This window comes from Rhea pennata, chromosome 23, assembly GCF_028389875.1.
Source record: "Rhea pennata isolate bPtePen1 chromosome 23, bPtePen1.pri, whole genome shotgun sequence".
NCBI lineage: Eukaryota > Metazoa > Chordata > Aves > Rheiformes > Rheidae > Rhea > Rhea pennata.
The window spans coordinates 1,413,694-1,438,187 of record NC_084685.1 but is presented as its reverse complement, the minus strand read 5'-3'; the positions used below and the strand labels follow the sequence as shown (position 1 = coordinate 1,438,187).

Sequence of the window (24,494 nt, the reverse complement as noted above, 5' to 3'; positions counted from 1 at the left end):
CATCAAAATACAGCAACAATATCTGAACAGAGCTACAATTAAATTAGAAATACAATTTTATCTCTCCCCATTCTATTCTTAAACACCATACAAGGATGTTTTTACCTCCACAGGCTGAATCACAAGGCTCCTGAATCTATAGGAAAGCTCCAATTGCACTGAAGCAGGGCAACACACCGAAGGGGAAGCTACACCGTTCACTTCTACACGATCACACCTACCTGTGGTGCTCTCAGCTCCTTTATAGCCCATAAATCTAAAGCATTTCCCCAATTAGTGAAAAATCAATTAGTGATTAATTCTTAAACATGACATATATTAGAAAGCCTCTAATAAGCAAAAACTGTACATCAATCTACCAATTTTAAATGAAAGATGCTATCAATTTTAGAACTTTTAATATCTCAAAACAGTTATTCACAGCATTTTGTTGAGAATCACAGCTCAGACACTCGTGCTATTAGAATATTCCAAGTCTCACTGGAATAAATACATATTATACATGACAGAGCTTGCTCATCAGATTATGTGAAAAACTTGATTATTGATGATGCAATTAAAATTCTCTGTAGCCACTTTTATAAAAGCTTAATATCAAAAGGACCAATTAAAGTTTTTTATTTGGAATTTCACCTCCAAATTATACCAAAGTTTGCCCTATTTCTGTGAAAAATACAGTGATATGCAAGCTTCTAAAAATGAAACTTTACAATGAAAAGAGGACACTAATAACTGTTCCACACTAAAATCAAATTCAGAATTACACACCTTAAGCTTTGTTCTCTGGATTCTTGCATCTTGGCTTTTTTCACCTGCAAAGACAAATATGTTCAGAGACACAACTGAAGACAACTGTCCTTGATATAATCTATGCACACAAATGTCAGACTTCCATTAGCAGATCATCACTGGTTACTATAGAGTTCGCATTAGCGTTTAAATACAGCAAGCTTTGCATTGGACTCCAGAGTTAAACAGTGTAGCCATAGGTTCTTCAGCTCAAAACAAGCCTTTTTTAATTAGAAAAGAAGCTGCTAAAGCTGAATGTGTTAGCAAAACTGCCATAGTTTTTAAATAGGTAACAGATGCTGGGATATACACCACCAAAAATTTGAAGGACTATTCTATGGAAAACGAATAAAAGAGCCATGAATTTTAAGAAAATCCTATTCTGCACAGAACAAGCATAACTGCTCTAAATTTGGCTCTTTCAATCCCTCTCTATTTAAATATTCTAAAGATAGGAACTTGAATATTTTTGTCTGTTCACATCAACAATAAATTACAAGCTCCGGTTTAATTCCTGAATAAAACTAACATAGTATTTATTCTGACTTTATGGTTCGCCAGCTGGTCCAGTTCTTGCACAGAGTATTATGACACAAAGCACTGGCTTGAACACAAATTCAGTTTCTTGCTTCCAGGCTACAAATAGGACTTTGAAATCCTAGGCAGGAGGGAAAGGTTAGTTGTTGCACCCGTTTGAGACCCTTGTCTTTTGAGCAATATATTCCTGTGATACTGTTTTTTCCACCTTCCCATCCCACTTTGAGCAGAAAGTTTCAAAATTTCTGTAGCACATTTAGATGCCAACTATGCTGCTTCTGCACCTTCTGTACCAGTCTCACCATTTATCCCAGTACCTGTAGGGCATTTAAGACAGCAATGTTTAGCATACCTGTTACACAAGCAGGCTCTAGGCAAACCAGGGAAATGTGCTGGGGAATCATAGAATCATTTAATCATAGAATCAGTAAGGTTGGAAGGGACCTCTGGAGATCATCTAGTCCAAACCTACTGCTCAATCAGCATCACCTACAGCATGTTAGAGCATCTCCAGAGAAGGAGACTCCACAACCTCTCTGAGCAACCTGTTCCACTGCTCTGTCACTCTCACAGTGAAGAAATTTCCCCTCACATTCAGGTGGAATCACTCACCAAAACACTTAGAGAATTGCAACCCACTGATTTGGGTACAGTAGTCAGAGAAAGACTGCTGTGAAATCTGAAATCTCTTGGCAGAATCTCAAAAGGACCTACAACATGTTATTAAAGTTTGTTTCTTGGAGGATAGTCTCAAGAAAGAAAGAAAAAAAAAACAGAACACATAATTTGAGCATGAGGTCAAAAAGTCCTCAAAGCTTTTTTTTAATGTAAGTTAATAAAACGCATGTGAATTCCTGCTAGAAAGGGGGAAAAAGTAGGCAGAGGTTGAGAAAACAACAGAGGCTTGAGGCAGCAGCAAAGGGAAAGGAGTAAGCAAGGAGTAAGCACAGAAAGGAGAAAGCTGAAAAGACAACCTTCCCTCTCTCAATACAGGGATCAAGATTCTAGGACTCAGTCCTCATTTTTTTTTCCTTTTTTAGTCTTACCAGCAGCTTTTTGCACAGCACAACACTACATAGTTCATTAGACTATACCAAAGCATACAAAAAAGGAAAAGACAATGACACAGGACCACAGCAATACAATGGCTTAGGTAACATACAACCTTCAAATCTTCTCTCATTCATCACTTTCCAAACCATTTAGTAGAGATCTCAGCCTCTAATATTGCACCAAATAGCTAAGGCTGTCAATCATCCATGGAGCTCTTAAAGGGAAGATAGCATTATTTTCAAGTCCTCAGATCCCCTGCATCCCCCATGTAGTTCCTACCATCTCCTTAAATTACACAAAAGGAAGTGCGACTCACATACCAGGAAAAAAAAAAGTACCAAACAGCTTCAAACCTAAGCTACTTTGAGGTGACAGAATCAAAAGTAACTTAAGAGTTTGCAGACTGAATTTTAGTTTCCACAAACAGCACAGGAACCAGTGGAACATTGCTATTCTGAGTCACGTATTTCCTAACCTTTGGTCTCTTCAGCTGGACAGTGTTTTAATAACAAAGACAGGAAGAGAAATCAGCTCATAAAAAAAAAAAAAAAAAAAAAAAAAAAAAAAAAAAAAAAAAAAGAGCAAGGGTGCCCAAGGAGACAACAGTTTTATTGAAATTTTCATCAGGTCTAGAATGAAAATCAGAAGCAAAGCATAGCTGTCCCTAAAATACTTCTTTATAGTCAGGACTTTAACTCGAATCATTGCTTTGACTACTTTGGATCTAGGTCTTGCACTTCTGTCTTGAGTAGCTACACCGTAAGACTTTTTGCCTTCTTCCACTTCTCTAACAGGAAGTCTTCCACCCTCTGCCAGGAAAATGGACACAGTGCACTACCCAATTTTAAATGAGTTTTACTTTAACTCAAGGGCTAATTTCATAAATGTACAAGTAAATATCTGGGGAGTTTTACAAACCCTTTAAAACAGTCAAGAGCATGGCTCTGGGATTGCCAGCTGTAATCCATGGAATGAGTCCAGCAAAACAGGGATTGTGAATTGCCATCTGTGATGTCCTTGCCTCAGTCTTGCATTGGTCTCCCTGCACCTCTTCATTAAAAAAACTCCACTATGTCTCTATGCTAAGTGATAACATTTATGAAATCTTGAATTTTGGTGGGATGCAAAAACTATATCCCATCCAGTACTAATTTTGCTACAAATTTTAAGTTGGGTAAAGGAACATTTTTTAAAACTTTCTTGGACTTTGAAAGCGTTAACACTCTCTCCTGACACTTCATAATACACATTTAACACAGGAACAGCTTACTAACAGTAACTTAAAGATGGAATCAATACCTAGAGATGTTAGGGGTTCAGGAAGAGAGTTCTGTCATGAAGCACTATGTTCCCAAGTGAGCACTGTACCACAAACCTTACACGGGTCCCCTATCCATCCCCTCCTGCATAAGCATTAGAAAACCCTTTCAAACACCTTCTCGCAACACATGCTGCTCTGAAAACCTTCTTGGGAGAGTTTAGATCCCCTGTCAAGGCTCTCAGGTGACAGGACTACAGTTTGAAGACTCTTTTTGCACAAGAAATGTGAATTTACTGCCTTTTAAAAAAGAAAGAAAAGGAAAGACAAGAAATTAAAGATGTGGTCCATCTCAATGATCCAAATTCTAGCCTTAATGTCAGACATTATTTCACTAACCTCTTCTGCTGTGCTACAGTGTTTTTAGTAACGTACATCTCCACTCAATCTTTTCGTTTTGTTATCAGTTTGGGGTTTATTTTGATTTTTTTAAAAGTGGCACCTTCTATTTGATCCTTGCCCCCAATCACAAATTGCTGTAACTAAAAATGCCTCTGCCCAAATCATTCTTCATGCTGGAAAACTCCCATCTCTGCCCCAGGTCTAGCCTAACAATTCTGAAATGCAGTCGTACTTAAAGAATCAGAAGGAGAGCAGAGACAAACTTCTCTTTGAAAAGCCTTAATTCTCCGGTTAGAGCAAAAATAGGGAAAAAAACAAAAACACACACACACTTACCCAAACAACAAACATGATAACTTGTAGGAGCAAACACTGACAAACCAATTTGAGATTGTGGCAATGTTGTTGTGAACAGAGGATCGTGTACATGTTAGGAACGGAGAATTTTACTACCATCTTTTGCCAAATCCATTAAAAACTTCAGCCCAAAACCATGGCCATCATCCCCTACTGTTTTGGCAGTACTACATCTTTCCTGAGCCCTTTCCAACCTGGTGCTCTTCCCACCGCCGCCTCTGGCTTGCGGTTGCTGTCTGATATAAGAACCCACTCCAGAGAGCAACCCAGTGGATGCCCATAACAAGTTGCCAGTTTTGCCCAAGATAAAAATTTTGTAAATAAAACAAGCATCGACAATTGGTAATGAAATGCAAGTTTATTATCCCTGATTAAAAAAAAAATTTTTCTGTCATTTTCTGGCATTTGGGATTAAATGAATATTATAAATCAATTATGTGTGTTCATAAGGTATTTAACAAGTGAGAGAATACTATAAAGGATTATTTTTAAAACTAATCCTCAACAATACAATTTTTTTTTTTTTTTGCTATGACAAAGGTCACTGCGTCGCTTTCCCTCATTTTTTTCCTCAAATTTCCCTTTGCTTTCTACCTTTCCACATCTCATCTGTTTCTATTTTCTAACACCATCCTGTACATGCAAATTTTTCCATTCTAATTCATACCTGAAAAGAGAAGAAACAGTCAAAAAATGAGGACAAAAAGATACGCCTGTTTAAGGTTCTGGGTTACAACGTAAATTTGGATCACATTAACAAAGTGATCAAGAAAGTGGCCTGGATTTTTTTTCCCCTTTTCAAAGTAAAATACATTTAGCTTGAAGCCTGAAGGATTCTTTAACAGATTCCCTCCTGGGTTCAATTATCAACAGTTTGCTATAAATGTCATTTTTTCAAAGTAATATGCTAATCCTGTTGCCATGATCAAGCAAAATCATTTCAGGGAGAAAAACAAGTTTGTAAATGCAGAACTACTAAGCAGAAGTGATTCTGCACAGACGATTTAAGTTCTCTTTTTATTAATAAAATTAACTTGTTTCAAGAATGCCCTCATAGCAAAAAAAAAAAAAAAATCATTCTTGTCATTCTCTCCTGCAAAACTGCCCAAGTATATTCAAAATACCACAGCACTTAACAGTCATCTCAGAATCACTTGACATCTCAGATTCTGAAGAGTAATTAGTAAGAAAATCTTTGGTGGAAAATTAAATAATGTGCTTATACAGGATGTTTTCACCAAGAGAAAATGAGTTGTGCCCTGTCTTGTATCCTGAAAAATAAAGGTTTTATAAAAGCAGTTTTCATTATATGAGGATGCAGTAACAGATACTTCCTTTAAATCCCACAAATATCTGCAGTTCAAATTCTACGTTTTTACCGATTAGTCTCACAGATGCATGTGAGTCTACAAGCACAAGACATAATACTGCTTTACGCACCATGCAAGTTTTCTTTCAGTAATTTTAGATTTATCTTTTCATTGCATTTGGCTTTGCTCCTGAGTCATAAAAACGCTTAAGTGAAGTAGTGTCTAATTAGTTAACTGAATACAATACTGTCACATTAAAACAGCCTCAAAAATCTTTCCAATTTGGACACTACCGAATCTCCCACAGCATGCCACTGCTTTCATGTGCATTTGACAGTGTCTTCAATATGAAAATAAGCTTCATTCTTACAGTAACTTGGCAATTCGTTATGTCTGCCTCAGGTTTAATTTGGAATATAATGTTAATACGAACTTAATTTTTGAGCCATTTTGCTTAAATACTATCCTATTATATATGTTTTAACTTTGTATCATAATGTATTAATAGTTATTCTTCCCCAAACTTATGTGACATGATGTTTTATACTTACAATTAATTATTAGCTTATTAACCTGTAATACACAATGTATTTCAAATATTTAAGATCCCTGGAGAGCAAATTTTAACTTAAAACATACTTCCCTACGTGAATACACTTTTAAATTAAAGAACTTAAAACTGTGTTCCAGCAGTGGAGATGATGGTCTGATGGAGATCACAGAATCTTTTCAAGATCCTGAGCATAAATAGTAGTAAAGATGTAATAATAACCAGTTTCCTGATTCTGTGTCATTAGAGAGTTTTAATTTCTCTAGAAAATATTGAACTAGTTTTCTGAGAAAAACAATAATTAAGCATAATTTTATATAGAAACAGAGTTTAAACACATTTTTATTACTACTGTCCATACAATTACAGTAAATCAAATGTACAATACATTTCATTAAGAACAATTTTTTGTCTCTAGATAAATATAATAACTATAAGGCTTATTCTGCATTATTAATGAAAATAATTAGAGTGGAATTTGTGAGATCACTGATTTGTTTTATATGTTTGTTTTTAATATTTTCAAATGTACTTACTGGCTGTTCGGGTAAGTCTTGTGGCTCTTCCATGGGTATTACTATTTTAACGCTTAAATGATTCAAATGCGTGTGTTCCTCAGCAGTCTTCAAAGCCTGTCAAAAAAAGGTGTTCATAGCTTTATGTACTTTTTGGGAGGCTTATCATTTAGGCTATCAGGGGACATTAATTGTTATGTATTCCACCCACAAGCTTTCTAAACTCACGTTGCCCTCTCCCAAGTAAGAGACAAAATTCATATATGGAAAGATTTCATAAACAAGGGATTTAGCTTTAAGCTTCAAGATATAAACAGACTTTTTTACGCATGTGGTAGATTTCTACATCATTTACTTGTATCATACAAGCTACAGAAGCTAATGTATCAATCAAACGTGCACTATGATTTTAAAGACACTTTAAACGATCCAGTCAGGTCTACTAGGTCAGTAAACAGAGTGATTCAGTCTAACCTGTTTTAATTTAGATCATTTATATAACAAACAAAAAAGAAATCAGGACAAGACTGTACACCTAAACGTATTCACAAGCAGTAATGTTTATTGCCAAATCCACAAAGCTACTTTGTTCTTTCAATTGCACCTTTCAGAAAGAAAAAATTAATGAATGTTTGCTTTTAAAATAAAAAAAAAAAAGCAACTAACTCAAAAGCATTTAGCATAGAGATCTTACAGGCTATATTAAAGAGCTGCGAGACCTCAGCAAAACCATGAGAAGGAAATTTTGCAAAAGACTAATTTCATAACGTTATTAATTCTTGCAATTTGACAGATAAAGGCACGTGTCCTCTGGGACTGCCACCTCTGTCTGACCAAAACCGATTAAAAATAGGTCCTATTTGTTCGACTGCTCTTGTCTTACCCTCTCCTTTCAGGACCAGAGTATTAAAAATGAAATCCAGCCCCTTCAGACATGCTCCATCTCAATCCCACCAGAAGTAAGTAGGTATTTCCTCTCCTATCCTAACAGAACCATCTCTTCATGCACGCACGCGCTTCCCTGTGCCCAAAGCATAATTGTACGTGGTTTACATCAATCAAAAGAAATGCTTGGGGTGGGGGGAACACAACGGTTTGGAAGAAAGTAAATACAGCAACCCATAGACCTTCTCTACGGAGCCAGGACCTTCTCCTGCTTCCGTGGCCATGGACATTTTGCTGTGAAGCTCTATGGAAATGAGGCAGGTCATTTATTCTGCTGCTGTTTTCTCTACATTTGCACAGCCCATCTGGAATGTTCAAACACCTTCCCATTGGGAAAAGTGGCAAGGCCAGGTAACCACTATGACTTTACAGTGTCCTGAAAGCAACTGCTACTTCCCACCCTTGCCCTCTGCCAGACCTACTCACACTCTCGGTCTCTCTCGCTAGCTTGCTCCCAAAACTGCTACAAACAAGCTGCTGCAAAATGCCATACTCCAAACACAGGAAGGCATCAGAGGCTGGAATGGTTTCCTGTTATCCATGAAAACATGATGGATTTGTTTTTCCTTTATCAGAGGAAAAACAGAGGTACTGTAAAGAGTGATTATATGCACCAGGGTGAAATTTTCTTTAGGGTTTGAGTATTTTCCAAGGTTGCCTCCTGTAACCAAAGCTTCCTTCCCATTAGTGCTTTAACTGTACATCAAAAGAATTTACAGTATGTTGCTTAAGTAACTAGGTTTCATTTGAAATGACCTTACGGACATTGAACGCAAAGGATACGCAGCAAGTGCTTGCCAGCATTCCACTTTTTCCTCTCAGTTTCAATCACAATTTTATACATAAAAGCTTATTTCCTTTTTACTTTAATCAAGATCTTACTTTAATCAAAATCAATTCTGAAGAGAAACCGTGTAATTCAAAGGCGAGGGATGGGAGGACCCAAAGAAGGGTCTACATTTGACCCCAGTGAGTCTTGTCCTTTGCTCCTCTATTTCGAAACTCCGAGAATAACTCTGTATCTGCAGAGAGGGCAGGTCCAGCAGAAGACTTCTTGCAAAGGTACAGTGCTGCCTTCTACCCGACAAATGACTGAAGCTAACAAACTGCTGCTACTGCTGCTGGAGGACTTCCTGCCCCTGATGGGCCTCCAGCCGCTCTTGCTCCCTTGACATCCCTTCCAAAGCTTGTGGCATGGCAGTAGTCTGGATGTGGGACTTGATCATGTTCAGAGTTGGGAGGGAAGCCACCAAAATGCAGCGTTTTTGCTAAGTTACTCCGACTGCCACTAGCTTCACTATCACAAGACCCCATGCTTAAGGGAGTCACAAGATTGGAGAACAGGTAGGAGCAAGAAAAGAGGAGAGCAGGATCTCCTGCTTCAGTGACAGCCCCTGCAACACTATGCTTATGCAATCTGTTTAATTTACTTTCTTATTAATTTTATACTTTGGCAAAAAAAAAAAAAAAATACACATGGCTTGCCTGCCTTTCAATCCACACCACGAACGAAATTTCTCTGCAGAGCAACTACAGGATTTTGCTAGCATTCAGGGACAAAAGCCGCTTGCCACCACGAGCTCCCATGGGCAAGGACAGAAACATCTCCAGCCCTGTTTCCTTGCACAGCTGGGACAGGGGAGCTCACGCTAGCTCAGCAAAGACCTGTCGAACCTAGCTAAGCCCCAGCAGCTAGGGGCCCTAGTTCAGCCACAGCTCACCAGCCGCAGGGGAAGGGCTGAGGGAAGCGGCAGCCAGCTTTGGCACAGAAGCTCAGGTGAGGAGGATTCAGGGCGCAGCTGGTCTGCCCGGGCTCGTTTCCCTAACAGCACCTCTCCAGCACGCCTAATCCGCCCCACCCCGGCGCTGCGCCGCCAGCCACAACACACATGTGCTTGAGCAGACCTCCCGCTGCCAGGCCAGGACAGCCGCAGGAGCGCTGCCAGGTGTCCTAAGCCACCGCCTTGCCTTCAAGGAAAGGTAAGCGCCAACCACAAGTCCAGCACCCTGCAGCTGCTGAGCTTGAGCTACCTTGGTACATCAGCTCCCTTAACAAACAGCTCTCTTCAAACACAGTTCATAAAAAAAAAAAAAAAAAAAAAAAAAAAAAAAAAAAAAAAAAGAGGAACAACGATGAGCTTCTGGGCTGCATCTCAATTCCCCAAATTAGATTTTTAACCTGGGTACAAATCAAGGCAACCGAGCTTTAGATAAGCTTATCCTTAGCACTTCTATTACAGAACATCGTAAGGCCACAAGCAAGCGTGTCGTAAAAGGTATAAAGTCAGATCTGAGATATCCTCAGCTCCATACGTAGTCCATATCCCTGCCCTGTTTACCTGCGCATGGGAGAATCGTGGCTGCCTCCACTCCTGCCCCCTCTTCCCATGCAGGGCTGCAGCATCCTAAAGGCTGCTAACCTTAAAAGAGCAGAATTCAAGGGTTAAGGGCCCTAGGGGGTGGCTGGGGTTTTGGGTTGATTTGTCATTTTTTCTGTCTGCATCTTTTTCTCCCCCCCTTTTTTTTTGGTGAAGAAAAGCTCTGAAAAGAAGATTCTGATGATCAGAATAACTTTCATGGGCCACCTGGCTTATGAACGGGGGAAAAAAATTGTGCAAAACAAAATTAAGTGTGAAACAAGCCATCAAACGAGTTGCTGCAAGGAAAAAAAAAATGCTTCAAAGCAATTAGAACTTTAAACTCCAAATAAATGGAAGAATACCGTGCATCTTTGTCCCTTTATGATTTTCATTCCTTTCCTGTGCAGTTGTTCTTAGGAAGTGATTTTATTAAATCAGCAATTTTCTTCATCTACTAAATGATTTATTTTGTAATATCAAGAAATCTGAACAAAACAACATCATTACTCTTATTTTAATCTAGACTTGTTTTGAATAGCCATTCTAGTTTAATTACAACTTGCTCAAAACACCAGCAATGTAAAATTGCTGCACATTATGGATATATTTCCCTAAAGCTACCTGCCATTATATCTGGATAGACTGCTCTTTACTTTTATTCTGTTTGAGTCCATGTGCTTTGACTTTGGATATAAAATTTCAGCTGATGAACAGTTCCGCTCTCAAGCTGCAAATAACTGAAATCAAAGATACTGTGATAAAAACAACAAGCAGTAATTATACTGATTAGGGAAAAAAAAAGTTGTTTTTTGCATACAGTCTTATATTATTTTAAAATAACCACTGCTCCCTTTAAAACAACCTCAAGTGATCTTAAGGAAATTAAAGCTCTTAAACAAAAAGTTAAAATGTTTTGTTAGAGTATGCATAAAAATCTGACCTATACAGCTATTTCAATTCCTTATTTCCTCAATGGCCAGCAGTCTATCATCAACAGCAACGTATGAAGCAAGTAAAAGCCCAAGCTCTTTTTATTTTCCAGCAGGGCACGTCACAGTAATCTGTCCCGTTCTGCTACACTGTGCACACACAGATGTGCACAAGCAACCAGAGCTTCTAGAGAAGAGCAGAACCTGGTGCAGCAGGATGTGGCAAATCCTCCCCCCTCTTCCCTTTATCAAGTTGAATTAAAAGCATGCAAAGAAATAAACTGAAAAAGCGAAGAGGGAGGAGAGAGAAATACCGACATTAGCCAATGCACAGCTACCCGGTGATTTTTACTCTGGAGGTTTGTGACTCAAGCTTTAGGGATTTCTGTATTTTAAACCGCTAGCAATGATTCAAAGCCGTGCTCATCGTGCAGTGATCAGAACATCACAACAGCCACAGTATGTAGCAGAAATGCCTCCTTGGGTACCCTAAAAGGTACAAAGTAAAGCTGCAGTTGTTTAAAAGGAGTTGCTTAAAAAGTTGTCTAATCACCCTTCTCGAGCTTCTGTGGCAAATTCTGAAAATAAGGGGAAAATATCCCACCAGATTAGGAAAGAATGGTTGATAGTCTAATAATTTGCAACAACCAACATGTCTGAGTTTATATAATAAATAAAATAAATAAATAAAAGTCTTTTGACTCCATTATGTCTTCAATCTTTGGTATTGTTATTTTTCCTTTATGTCTTTTCTTCTTTTGCCTACACTACCTGCTGAAAATATATATTGATTTGTCAACATCATGGCACAAAATCCTGACAAAAATCTTGGCAAATTATTTAGGCAAAATAAAAATTCCTTCCCTCAAAGTTAAAAACGTGTGATTAAATGGTTAAATTGAGCCAGGGCGTATCAACCACAGGACCACTTCTCTCAAACACATACCCAAAGAGGACTTTCCTAAGTCTGCTCCAGCACTTATTCACCTGTCATGGTTCTGTGCAACCTAGAAGCAGGATCCTGTAAATATAGGGAAAAACAAACAAGCAAGCAAAAAAACAACCCTTAGGATTTTCTGCTTTATATTTGCAATTACTCACTAACCTGAATCCTCAGGCAAAATACGCTAACAGTTCTCTCCCCTGCAGGCAGTGAGCTGTGACCCTCCACATCGACCTGCGAGCAGCCATATGGATATATCACCTTTTTTGTTCCAGGGACAAATTTCTTTACAATTCCATTCTTCCCATATCCCAGCATCTCCGTGCCGAGGCGTGCTACTAGTTTATCAGTCAAGCCACGGAAATTGTTTCAATTTGAGTTTGACATTGCACCAAGAAAGCAAATCCAATCCTCTCTCTGCTGTTACAGGGTTTCTTATGAGGATCTGGCAAGAACAGGCATTCATCTGAACTTTTGGAGAGTCTCTGATTTGTTTTTAAACAGCCTGATTAAAGATTACAGGCAATGACAGCAGCAGCCTGGTTCCTAATTTGGCCTGTATAATAAAATGACCCCTTTGCACAGCTGTCAGGAGTTGAGCAATTCCGAGTACTAAGCTTCAATTTTTCCTCCCTTTAGGCAAAAACAAACAGTAAAAGCACTTTAGAAGCTCATGCCATCATAACAGTGCAAACAAGCGGGTAAAATGTTTATCTGCTAAATCTGAATAAAAGCTCCAAAAACTTTAAAAATACCTAAAAGGAAAAGAGAATTGCAGTTTCCAGCAAGCTCATGCAACTCCAGCAGCATACAGGCAGCGCAGAGCGGAAGAGCAGGGGTCCATTTAGCTTTCCTACTCCACTAAGGAATGAAATCCTCGATACAAATAATTTGCTTTCACAGCTAAACCTGCAAGTAATACAACTGGCAGCCTACTTCTCACAAGGTTCAGAAGTTAATTTATGAGTATCATATTGAAGCCACGCACTCAGTATCCGAACATCGTCACGTTAGCCATTCATTTCTTTTAGATGTACGAGAGTTACATGCACTACTTCAGTGTTTGAAAATACAAACAAAGCAAGAGGGCGAAAGGATCCAATTTTTTAAACTTCAAAATGTGATGTCCCAAAATCATACTGTTTCTAACACTATCAGTAATCAGCTCCTCAGTCAAGGCTCTTGCTTTCCAAAGTAATTTTTAAAGATTGCATCTAAGTAAAATTCATCTTTTTAGCCCATCATAAAATATCTCAAATTTTGTTTTGTTCAATGCATCCCCTTTGTAAGTACAGTTCCCTAATATTTTCCTTTTTTTCTTCCTTCTTCAACAGCAAGTAGCAATCATTATAAAAATCCCTAAACACATCCAATAAATGAAGTTGCGCTACACATCAGCCTGTTGATTCTGCATCTTCAACAGTCCAGCAGATCTCACAGCAAAGACTTATCCTCCGCAATTCTTCTTCTCCCCCCCGCCACTCTCCACACACAGCCATGCACAGCTGCATGCACGTAACGCGTATACACTTCTGGAACATCGTGAAGAATACCGGATTAAATTTTTTGCCGCAACATCTGCTGGATTGTTTACTGCTCTCAAGCCAGGTTCTCCCTTTACCTTTTCTTAACCTGGGAAGAATCAGAATACAAACACTGTAACAGTTTTAGCAGGGGGGGGAGGCAGATTATTCTCCTTATTTTTGAAGGTACAAGCAGCTGTGACAAGCACACCGAAACAACCCTGCAGGATTGAAGGTCTTTAGTTTGAATAAAACTTCTGAATCTTAAAATGAGAAATAAAAGCACATGGTACTTTATAAAGCAAGAAATTACTACAATTAAATGTGGCATGCAAATATATCTTTAGCTTAAGTAATATGGATTTTATTAATTGGCATTTTCATGTTATTTCTAATTCTTTGCAGCACTGTCACCATTAGGCCTGTCTGCGGCTTGTGCACTGACGGCAGGCACATAGCTCGATTTCCCACTCCTTTTGCAATTCTGTTCAGTTTGATTTTGAAACACAGTGGGGAAATTTTTAATGGGGGGGAAGCTGTTTTCACAACAGGAAAACATGGAAGTAACAGCTTCATCTTAGAGCAAAACAACTCCCATCAAGCCCAGAAACAACTTGACTGTTTCTTCTAAATAGATCCAGCACATATGCGGCTCATGTAGCGCAAGATCATAAAAGGGCTATTAATCTTTAAAACAAATTTTCAAACAACAGAGTATACTGCCTTTAATTTTTAAGTGCCACTTCCTACATATTAAAATACATTAGTATTATCTGATCACCTACCCACAAAAGACAAAAATTTTAATCTAGCTCTATCATCAAGAGAAAAATCCTGCATCATGTTAACCACAAAAAAAAGGAATTATTTACATTATGCAGTTCAAAATTTTATTTTCAATATGACATTTGTGAACACACACTGAGAAATCATTTAGCTACCACCACAAGTCACCAGGAAATTAATGTCAGTACTTCTATTAGAGAGAAACTGTTTCAGTACTCAACTTACACCACAATTGTATCAAAAAGGTTGTAACCATGGCAAATTTAGTTATTTCTCTTGTTATTTTGCATTAGAGGCAGTCAGGGCATTTATCACTGTGCAATCAGTTCCAAGGACATCTGTAGCTATTTGTGTCTTAGCAACAACAGTTGCTACAGTAACCTGCTCAAAAAAAGAAAGAAAGAAGAAAAGAATAAAGAATGAGATATTTTAGATTTTTTTTAAACCAGGAAAAAAGAGTTTAAATGTTGGTGTTCAATGTTCAGGCACTCAGTAACAGCCATTGCATCTCATTAAGTGCAGTTCTTAAACCACTTGCTTAACACAGCATCCAGCCTGCTGGTAGAGGCAGGTGGGGGCTCAGAAATACCCTCCAGGGTCAGACGGACAGGCCATCCAGCCCAGGGCTTGGTCTCCAAAAGCAGCAAGAGCAGACGCTACCTGCAGGGAGTACATGAGCCTGGCCGCTCGAAGCAATCCACTCCTCACGTACGTCCTGAGCAACCACAACCATCAGGGATGAGACAGCAGAGGCAACGTCCCTGCCTCAGGCTCTGGCGTCCATTCATAGATCTGTTGCCCACGGACTTGTCCAATCCCTCTCCAAACATGCTGCTATCAGCTGCTCCCATAGCTTCCCAGGAAAGCCAGTTCCAGCAGCTCACGACATTCTACGTGAAGAACTTCTCATCTGTTTTAAACCAATCTCCAAATAGCTTTCAAGCACTTTCAGTTCCAGTACAATAGGATTTAGCGAGCAGCTCTATTTTCAGCACATCCACTTTCCTTCCCATTTTGTAAACCTTGATTACACCTCAGCTCCAAATTAGTATCCCAGACTAAGTCTCAGCCCTTGTAGCTTCTCTTCATAAGGCAGTTGCTCCATCTCCTAAGATCATTGCAGTCGTCTTTCTCTTGTCCCTCTTGAGATGCAGAGAGCAGAACTGCACCTAGTGTATAGGATGCGAGTGTCGCCAGTTTTACAGAGCAGCAAAATGATGTCTGTCTGTTCTTTTCAACACCCTTTCTAATGACAGCCAGCATTTGGTTGGCTTTTTGGTTTGGATTTTTTTTTTTTTTTTGGCTGAATTAATCATTTCAATGAACTGTCCACATCCCAAAAATCTCCCTCCTAAGTTTATCTACAGATCCTGTGAGATCCTTCTAGAGTTCGTTGTCCTTAGGGTGGCTTTTTATGACTCAGAAGAACTTAGTAGTATCTTCAAGCTTGGAGATTTGGCTGTTCATTCATTTCACAGGATCACTGGTGAAGATGTTGAATAAAACCAATCTTGATGGCACTACACTGTTGACTCTAATCCAGCGTTAGAAGTGACCACTAGGCACTGTCCTTCTCTCTGGGCTTGCTAACCTAGTTAGACAGCTTTTAATAAGATTCAATAGGGAAGACCAAAGATACTCAAAGTGGAGGAAAGCACACACAAGACAGGACAACAGGAAAGGCTCTCATACTTCCCCTGAGAAAGTGAGGCAATGGGGAGCCCAACTGATGTGTCTGCAAAACAACATACACAGCCTGGGAAACACAGAGGAAAAACAAGAATTCCATGCAGTTGCAGAACTTTAGTCATGTGAGCTGTCCCATTACATCTCTGTATTTCCAGTGAGGTTAAAGTGCTGTGATAGAAAAATACAGGCTCATGAGAAAAGATGGGAAGGGAAGATGGTTGGAGGGGAGAGTGTTAAGCTCTGTGTAAAAGAGCTGCTTGAACACATGGAGCTCTGCTATGGGATGATCAGGAGACCTGTCAAGATCTTACAAGGTCAGGATAAGAGAGGTAGCCAACAAGGGGGACTCTGTAGTGAATGTCTACCAGAGATCTGCCCCACCAAGAAGTGAATGAAGCCACATTTCAACAGCTGGAATAAGCCTAATGACTGCAGATTCTGATTTTAAAGAGGAACTTTAATCACCCCACTAACTTCTGGGAGGCAACGTAGAGAGGCATATGAAATTCAGGACATTTCTGAGCATATCAAAGACAATTTTTTGATACAGGTGCTAGGTGAGCTGACTTGGGAAGTGCTTTGCTGCATCTGCTACTCACTAACAAGAACAAACTGATGAGGGACATGATGATCAGTAGCAGCCTTGACTGCAGTGACTACGACATGTAAGAGTTTCAGATTCCAGGAGAAGCCAGGAAGACGAGTAACAGAAGAAACAGCTGGACTTTTGCTTGTTTGAGAGACTGATAAGGAAAACACCACAAGGGGGTCTGAAGAGCAAACAAGCCCAGGAGAGTTGGCTGATCTTCAAGGCCAACTTCCTCCAAGCACAAGAAAAAAAGTCTATCTCAACGTGCAGGAAAATGAGCAGATGCGGGAGGAGAATTTCAGCCGGGCAGATGTGGGAGGAGAAGTTCAGCTGAACTTCTGACTCAGCTCCAAAAAGAAGCATATAGGAGGTGCAAGCAGACACCAGATACATGGGAAGAGTTCAAGGACAATCAAATAGGCATGCAGAAATGAAATTAGGAAGTTTGGCCAGGGTCAAAACTGGCAATGGATGCAAAGGGCAATAAAAGAAGCATCTATGAGCACACTGGCAGCAAAAGGAAGATGAAGAAACCCGTGACTTGCTGCTGAGCAGGGCCAGTGATCTATTGATGAAAAACACAGGAAAAGCAGAGGTATTCAGCGCTTTCTTCACTCCAAGCTTTACTGGCAGGGTCTGCTCTCAGGTCTCCCAAATAGCAGAGCTTGGAGGAAGAAAGTACTACCTGACATGGCCCTGAGCAATTTTCTCCAGTCCTGGGAGTCTGATTGTCTGGGCTTAGTTGCCAAGCCTCGTTGCCTTGGGGACAGCTGTTCTAAAAAGGTCTGCTCAGAGGCTAGCAAAGGCCACTACTCCATTCCTTGGAAGCTACAATTAAGCTGAGACTCTCCTTTGGCTTCCACCTGAGCAAAAACACAGCTGCATTGCAGGTCATGCCTGTGCCAAGCCTGTTGACCTTGACCAAAGGACTGACTTCCTGGGTAGAACTTGGAACTGATTCGTTAGTATGGATTTACCAGGAAATCACTGGACCATGTCTGACCACAATTACTGTCTCCAGATTTGATCCTGACTTGACTTCACAGCATAACCTCAGATTTGTCTCACTATAGATTTTTCCAGCAATTTGGACTCAGAATCACAGAATCAGTAAGGTTGGAAGGGACCTCTGGAGATCATCTAGTCCAACCTCCTTGCTCAAGCAGCGTCACCTACAGCATGTTAGACAGGGGTCCATCCAGGCAAGCCTTGAAGATCTCCAGAGAAGGAGACTCTGCAACCTCCCTGGGCAACGTGTTCCAGTGCTCTGTCATTCTCACAGTGAAGAAATTCCCCCTCATGTTCAGGCAGAACTTCCTGTGCTTCAATTTCTGCCCATTGCCTCTTGTCCTGTCACATGGGACAACTGAAAAGAGTTTGTCTCCATCCTCTTGACACCCCCCCCTTCAGGTACTTATACACATTGATAAGATCTTCCCCTCTTAGTCTTTTCTCCTCCAGGCTAAAGAGGCCCAGCTCTCACAGCCATTCCTCAGAGGGCAGACGCTCCAGCCCTCTGATCATCCTGCTCCAGCCCTCTGATCATCCTCGTAGCCCTGCAGTGGACTCTCATCTCCTTCTCATGCACCCCAGGAGACCATTGGCCTTCCTGGTCACAAGGGCACATTGCTGGCTCATAGTCAGCTTGTCATCCACCAGCACTCCCAGGTCCTTCTCTGCAGAGCTGCTCTTCAGAAGGTCAGCCCCCAGCTTGCACTGGTGCTCAGGGTTATTTCTCCCTAGGTGCAGGACTCGGCACTTGCCCTTGTTGAACCTCAGGAGGTTCCTCTCCGCCCAGCTCTCCAGCCTGTCCATGTCTCTCTGAATGGCAGCACAGCCCTCTGGTGCATCAGCCACTCCTCCCAGCTTGGTATCATCAGCAAACTTGCTTGGGTGGGACTGTGCCCTTGTCAGTGAGGCCACTGCTACTGTCTGCTTCGCTATCACGGTCAACTCCCCCTCCCTTAGTCCCTAACCTGCCTATCCAAGTGCTCTCTGACACTATCAATGGTATATAGAGATAAAGTTACAGTCCATCTTAAGCAAACTGGATATATACAAGTCTATAAGACCAAATGGGATAGTGAAGGAACCAGCAAATGTTACTGCAAGGCTTCTCTCTATCATCTTTGAAAAGTCATTGCAATCATGACAGGAAGAGAAATATAGGCCAAACTTGCTTCAGTTCCTGGGAAGAGTGTGGAACAAACCCACAAGGAAAACATTTCCAGGCATATAAAGGACAAAAAAAAAAAAAAAAATGTATTGGGAACAATCAGCATGGATTCACCAAAGGCAAATGGTGCCTCACCAACCTGATTGTCTTCTCTGATGAAATGGTTAGTTCTATGGATGAGATTTGTAAATGTCCTGTACCTTGATTCTAATAAGGCTTTCAATGCAGAATCCCACAGCATCTTTGCAGACAAACTTGGTCGGTATGAACCAGATGGACAAACTACAAAGCAGATGAAAAACTGCCTGGATTTGTTACAAGTTTACAATCTCACTAGCAAATAGTTACAGATAGCAAACTACAGAGGTTGATCTCGGAGGCAAAATTAACATCTCCATCAAGGACCGGAGTGATGGTGCAAAATACACCTTCATTAAGACTGTGGATAATATTAGACTGGGTGGTACAGTCAGAATGCCTGAAGGGCAGAATTCCTACTCAGATGGACTGTGATAGGCCAAAAAAAATGTGCTGGTAGAAACCTCATGAAGTTCTACATAGACAAGAGCTACATGCTGCCCCTGAGATGGAAAAAAAAGATTATGCAACAGAAGGCTGGGAACCAACGATTAGGTCACAGCTCTGCAGGAAACGAACTGGAGATCCTGGTGGATAAAAAGCTGAACGTGAGTTAGCTATGAGTCTTTGCAGTAGTGAAGAAATAGTTTCAAACCGGGCTACATTACTAGGAGTGTAGCCAGCAGGCTGAGGGAGGTGATTACTTCCCTCTCTAAGACTGTATCTGTAGTACTGTGTCCAGTTTGGGGTTCCCCAGAGCAGGAGAGAACCACAGACAACAGAAAGTGCAGCAGAGGGCTATTAAGATGACTGGGGGCACACATGATGTACAAGAAGATGCTAATGAAATTGAGCTTAGTCTGGGGAAGAGATCCTGAAGGGGTAAGAATCTAACTGGCATCTTCCACTGCTAAAGCAAGATCACAGAAAAGATGCAGCCACAGTCATCTCAGGTGCCTAGAGAAAGGACAAGAATTAACGGTCACAAATTGCAACACAGAAAACTCCAGCTGGACGTAAGAAAAATTTCTTCACCATCAGAGCGATCAAGCACTGGAATTGGGACCCCACCCTTGTACATTTTCAAAACTCCACTGGATAAGACCCTGAACAACGTACTCCAGCCTTCAAGTTAGCTTTCCTGTAAGCAGGAAATTGAAGCAGGTCACTTCTTGAGGTCCTTTCCAGTCTAAATCTTTCTGCCATTCTATCCTTTTACTAACTTTTCATGGATAAAGAACTTTTCTTCTAAGCCTGTGGAAATAGCTTCTTTAACTGAACTTCTGCTAAGTTTTTCTTTTTAAAAAAATCTATTATATCCATTGGTTCCCTCTATCCACATGCTTGTAGAATTCCAGTGGGTTAACAAGGTGACATGCCCCTTTACAGATGCCATGCTGACTACTTTCCAACAGACTATGCTTTTCTACGACCAGTTATATTCTCTTTAAAATGCCTTATCTTACTGCTGGTGGAACTCAGTCATCAGTATGTTGTCCTCAGTATACACTCTTGAGCTTCCTTTGTAGGTGATAATTATATTGAAAGTGTATTAATTTTCTAGCACAACAGCTGCTTGTAAGCTGGTCTAGAGTACTTGCTAATATTTAACTAACCCACCAGGTCCCATTTTTCTTGTACGTTTACTTAAATCTGATCTAGCTCCTCTGACCCACCTGACTGAGCTCCATCAGACCCCACTCACACTGGCCTGCTGTTTCCATCCACCAAGTTGCATCAACTGTACTGTGGTTACTATTACAGTTATCCCACTAATAGCTCAAAGTAGGTCCTATACATGAGCAAATTCAGAAAAGCGGGTTTTGTAGGTCAACAGATCTTGTAGGTTTAAACTTGGTTGATCTAGGAAGCAGTCATTTACGATATTCAAAAAATGTTCCCTCTACCGCTCTTCTTTATGAGGCATTCAACTGGTCTCTGTTGAGGTAGTCCAAATCTCCCACCATTACTGTTTTAAAATTGCAGTTTCTCTGGTCTCACTTAACAGTTCCTGATCTCTGTCATCGTCCTGATCTGAAGGTTGGCAGTTAGTCCTATCAGTATATTTAAGGTACAAGATTTCCACCTATCCCGACCTGATCTTGCTTTTCTCCTCCTTTATACAATCCTTCACGTGCAGTGCCTCTCTCCCACGTATCACAGTCTACCATTTCTACAAAGCTGGTACCCTTACAATACTGCATCCCATTGATAGTCTGCTTCTGCCATTTCTCCAAGATGCTAAGAACACACTTGGAACTCAACAACTCCCAAACTTGTAATTAACGTTGCATTGTTAGTAATACTTATCAAACAAATGTAGACCCAGATGGTAAAAGATTCTCTTGTATCTTTATGCTACAGCTCTCTAGCAAAATCCTTTTCTTGCTCTTCTCTTGGAAGGTCAGTTAAGTTACAAATAATAGCAAACATCTCACAAATGTAAGCATCATATCCTTTGCTAGGTGCAATTTTTGCAAAGAGACATTTTATGACTTTTTTCCAGATCATACCCCAAAGGTCCTATTCCTCCCCATATCCTCTTTATAACCTGCTAGTTTATTCTTGTTCAGTATAAATCATAATACATGGCTGTTACCAGTGACCAACTCACACATTAACCTAAGAATCTCTGAGCTGATCCTGAGTATGTACTGTGTTATTTTGTTATAAAAAGAGAATGAAAGGGCTATGATTCCTTTATTGTGAGTACACATAGCTCGTCTGTTCTCCAGACTAACACAATCAGTAAAAAAGTTAAATTTAAAGGCACAAAAATAGTGCAAGTTTTCTATGTAGGCCTCAAAATATATGGCAACATCTTGCAGTCAGGACAACAAAATTTTTTACATTTATAGGCTCATATCTCCTTTCATTTCCTTGTTGCCCTTCCATCCATTCCCATTTCCTTTTACTCTTTCATTCCATTATTTATTTGAATTACTTAACTGTCTATTCCCTTCACAAAACTTCATATTTAGCACATACAAAGTATTTTCAGTTCAAGGGTATGACAGATGGCTCATTCCCATCAACCATTCTCTTCTGCAAAAGACAGAAAGAGATTTCTAGACAATTTAATTTTGGCCACATAAGCTTTCAGTCTTTTGATCTGTCTTACTTCAAATTTTTCTCCAACTATAGATACCTTTGCCCCTTGCATCCTTCCACATCTTACGTTTAAATATAGAAAGAAGTGCATCTAACAACTCAGCATGGGCTACCCATTGCCTTCAAACAAAGGTAGTGCTATTGCTGAGCCTCTGGATTCACACACAAGAAGCAACAACAAATAGATTTTGTCTCTGAATCCACATTTGAATCATGCTATCTACACAGAAAAAGGATTGGAAGGCCCTGAGGGAGCAAGAAGACACTTACTGTGAAGCTATGACAAAGACAGACAGTGGAAAAGTTCTGAACTTTCTCCAACAGAAGTTATGTTAATATAGGTCATGATCTACAGAAGTCTCTGTCAGACTGTCTATTTTACCTGTTACAGAGAGCAACAAAAAAAAGGTGTGACAAAGGAGAAAAGGAAAGCATGAAAGTGGTTTCAACAAGTGGTTTCAAGAAGAGACTCAAACCTTGCCTACACCTTTTCTCAGGGGTTTTTTCTTTGCACGCATATGCGTTTCTCTGATCAACATTAAAAAAATGAACAAATTGCTTTACTAAGACATATGTAACTGGCTGAGTTATGACAAGTGATAACACTGTGTACATTACTTTTCACTGATACGAGTTGTGAAGTGAACCACGTTATCCGAACTACTGCAAAGGTAAACAAACACTGTTTAACCTTACACTCAGCTGAGTTACAACCAGTTTTATCTGATGACAGCGATAGGCAAAGAGCTCTGAAGGAAGCTCTAGGAATGTGACAGTAGCTTTCTAAAGAGGGCACAAGTTCATAACTTCAGGAAGACAGACTAATCTTCTGCAGAAATGAAGAACTATTTAGTTCTCTCTGAAGCTTAGATTAGCCAATATCCTTAATCCCAACGGTTTATCTAAAAGATAGAAAAGATCCCAATCAGCTTCTTCCTAATACTAGGCTATTTTTCTAAACAGGCAGCTTGTTATTCCTCTTCTACGAGCAGCACAATTTGCAAGCAAGTCTGCCTAGTGGGAAAGGCACCTTAACCACCAAATGCCGCAATGAAATCTCAGTGGCAGGAAAGTGAATTTTGACCAAATGCAGGTAGATCTATTCAAAAGGCCTTAGAAGATCAGGCAAGATCCCTGGGAGTGTTTTAGTCTGAAGACTGTTCTTACCTCACCCCACCAAGTAATTAGTATCTTTTTAGTTATCATATTTACAAGGTAACCTTTCAGCAATAATGGTGCACATTTTCTACTGCCTTTGAGCTCCAAAAACCATTAATACCAAGAAATTCTTCAAAGGGTTGTCTTTCTTGACTAAGGCCTATTCCAGCCACCAGAGTTTGCCAAAATTATGACTTGAAATAGTCCACTTTTTGCTTTAATCATCGAAAAAAAGAAGCTGCATGACATATGCTGGGTTCTGAAAGATTCAGCCTTTAAGACTTAAATAATTGGGGATTACTGAAAATGTTAAGTCCTTTATAACAGCAATCACACGCACACACATAAAAAAAACAGTTAATACAGAGATTACAGAGAGCTAATGAACAACTTGGTACTACTTTTTTTCCTCAGCATAAATGTAAATTCTTTAGGTCCTAGAGAGCTAATAAATAGATTAATAATTTGGAGACAATAACCAACTATTGCCATCTTACTTCAAAATGTAGAGAGCAGTGATATTATTGACTTATGGGGACTTTTTGCTTCCTCCATACCAGGCAAGTGTAAGTATTTTATAATGATCTTTTTGTTAAGCCAAGAAAATGAGTTTTCTTCATATCCAAAAAGGCCATCCTAGCTGCATGTTTGGCATGAGAGATCAACTACTGGATAGAAAAAACTGACACAATGGAAAGAAGAATAAAATATTTTGTGTCTCTTTTTATAGTTTTCCAAAATAACAGCAATATTAAAAAAGAAAAAAAGTATTCCCTATTAACTTATAGCTTACTTCTACCCTCAAGAAAGGCTAGCTCCCATCCCCATACAGAAAAACTTCAGGATGGACAGGAAATATGGATTTAAAACACATGGAACAATCAAGGCAACAACTTCTAAAATTTCAAGAGCACTTGTAATTATATTGAACAAAAGATCAAACATACTACAAATGAGACCAGACTTCTGCGTAAAACTACAAAGTCTTGAACCAACAGGATTGGTTTCTGCGATAATATTTTCCAAATACAAACAAGCGAATAACTATGCATTTATCAGGAAAATAGTGTGGGGAAATTTTATTAGCAAACTAGCGTTAAGCCTTCTTCAGAACATTTCTGTAAGGTTCTGTCACTCTCTTCTTTCCTATTGTGAAAAAAATAATTAATTACCTATTTTTCCAGATGATGCTGGTGCTGAATGTGTATTTTTCTCTCCTGTTTATCTTAAATCAATTATATTTAGTTAACAACGAATTTCGTAAGCTCTCTCAAATAGAAAAAAAAAAGTAGTGTCAGATTACTTTGTAAAATCTTCAAAATTGAATTACACATGATGGTATGGTATGATAGAAATAGAAATCATCTCCCAGAGATTAAAGCTACACTTTATGCTACATGCCAATTGGTAGCTCTCAGAGAAGCAGGACTATCAAT

General features: G+C 39.7%; 1 protein-coding gene across 7 annotated transcripts in view; it reads right to left on the bottom strand.

Annotated features, from left to right (window-relative positions):
- EYA3 (EYA transcriptional coactivator and phosphatase 3) overlaps positions 1-24,494 on the bottom strand; it is a 66,323-nt gene that overhangs the window by 38,590 nt on the left and 3,239 nt on the right. For 3 of the 7 annotated variants that reach the window (XM_062593935.1, XM_062593940.1, XM_062593942.1), the window contains exons 2-3: positions 6,793-6,888; positions 769-812 (exon numbers count right to left, since the gene is read on the bottom strand). In XM_062593935.1, coding sequence (XP_062449919.1) covers positions 769-812; positions 6,793-6,825 — 77 coding nt within the window. In that variant the 5' untranslated portion in view covers positions 6,826-6,888. Of the gene's footprint in view, positions 1-768; positions 813-6,792; positions 6,889-11,951; positions 12,027-12,110; positions 12,183-12,209; positions 12,225-24,494 lie in introns of those variants that run through there. The other 4 variants (XM_062593936.1, XM_062593938.1, XM_062593939.1 and 1 more) reach the window with 4 other exon arrangements.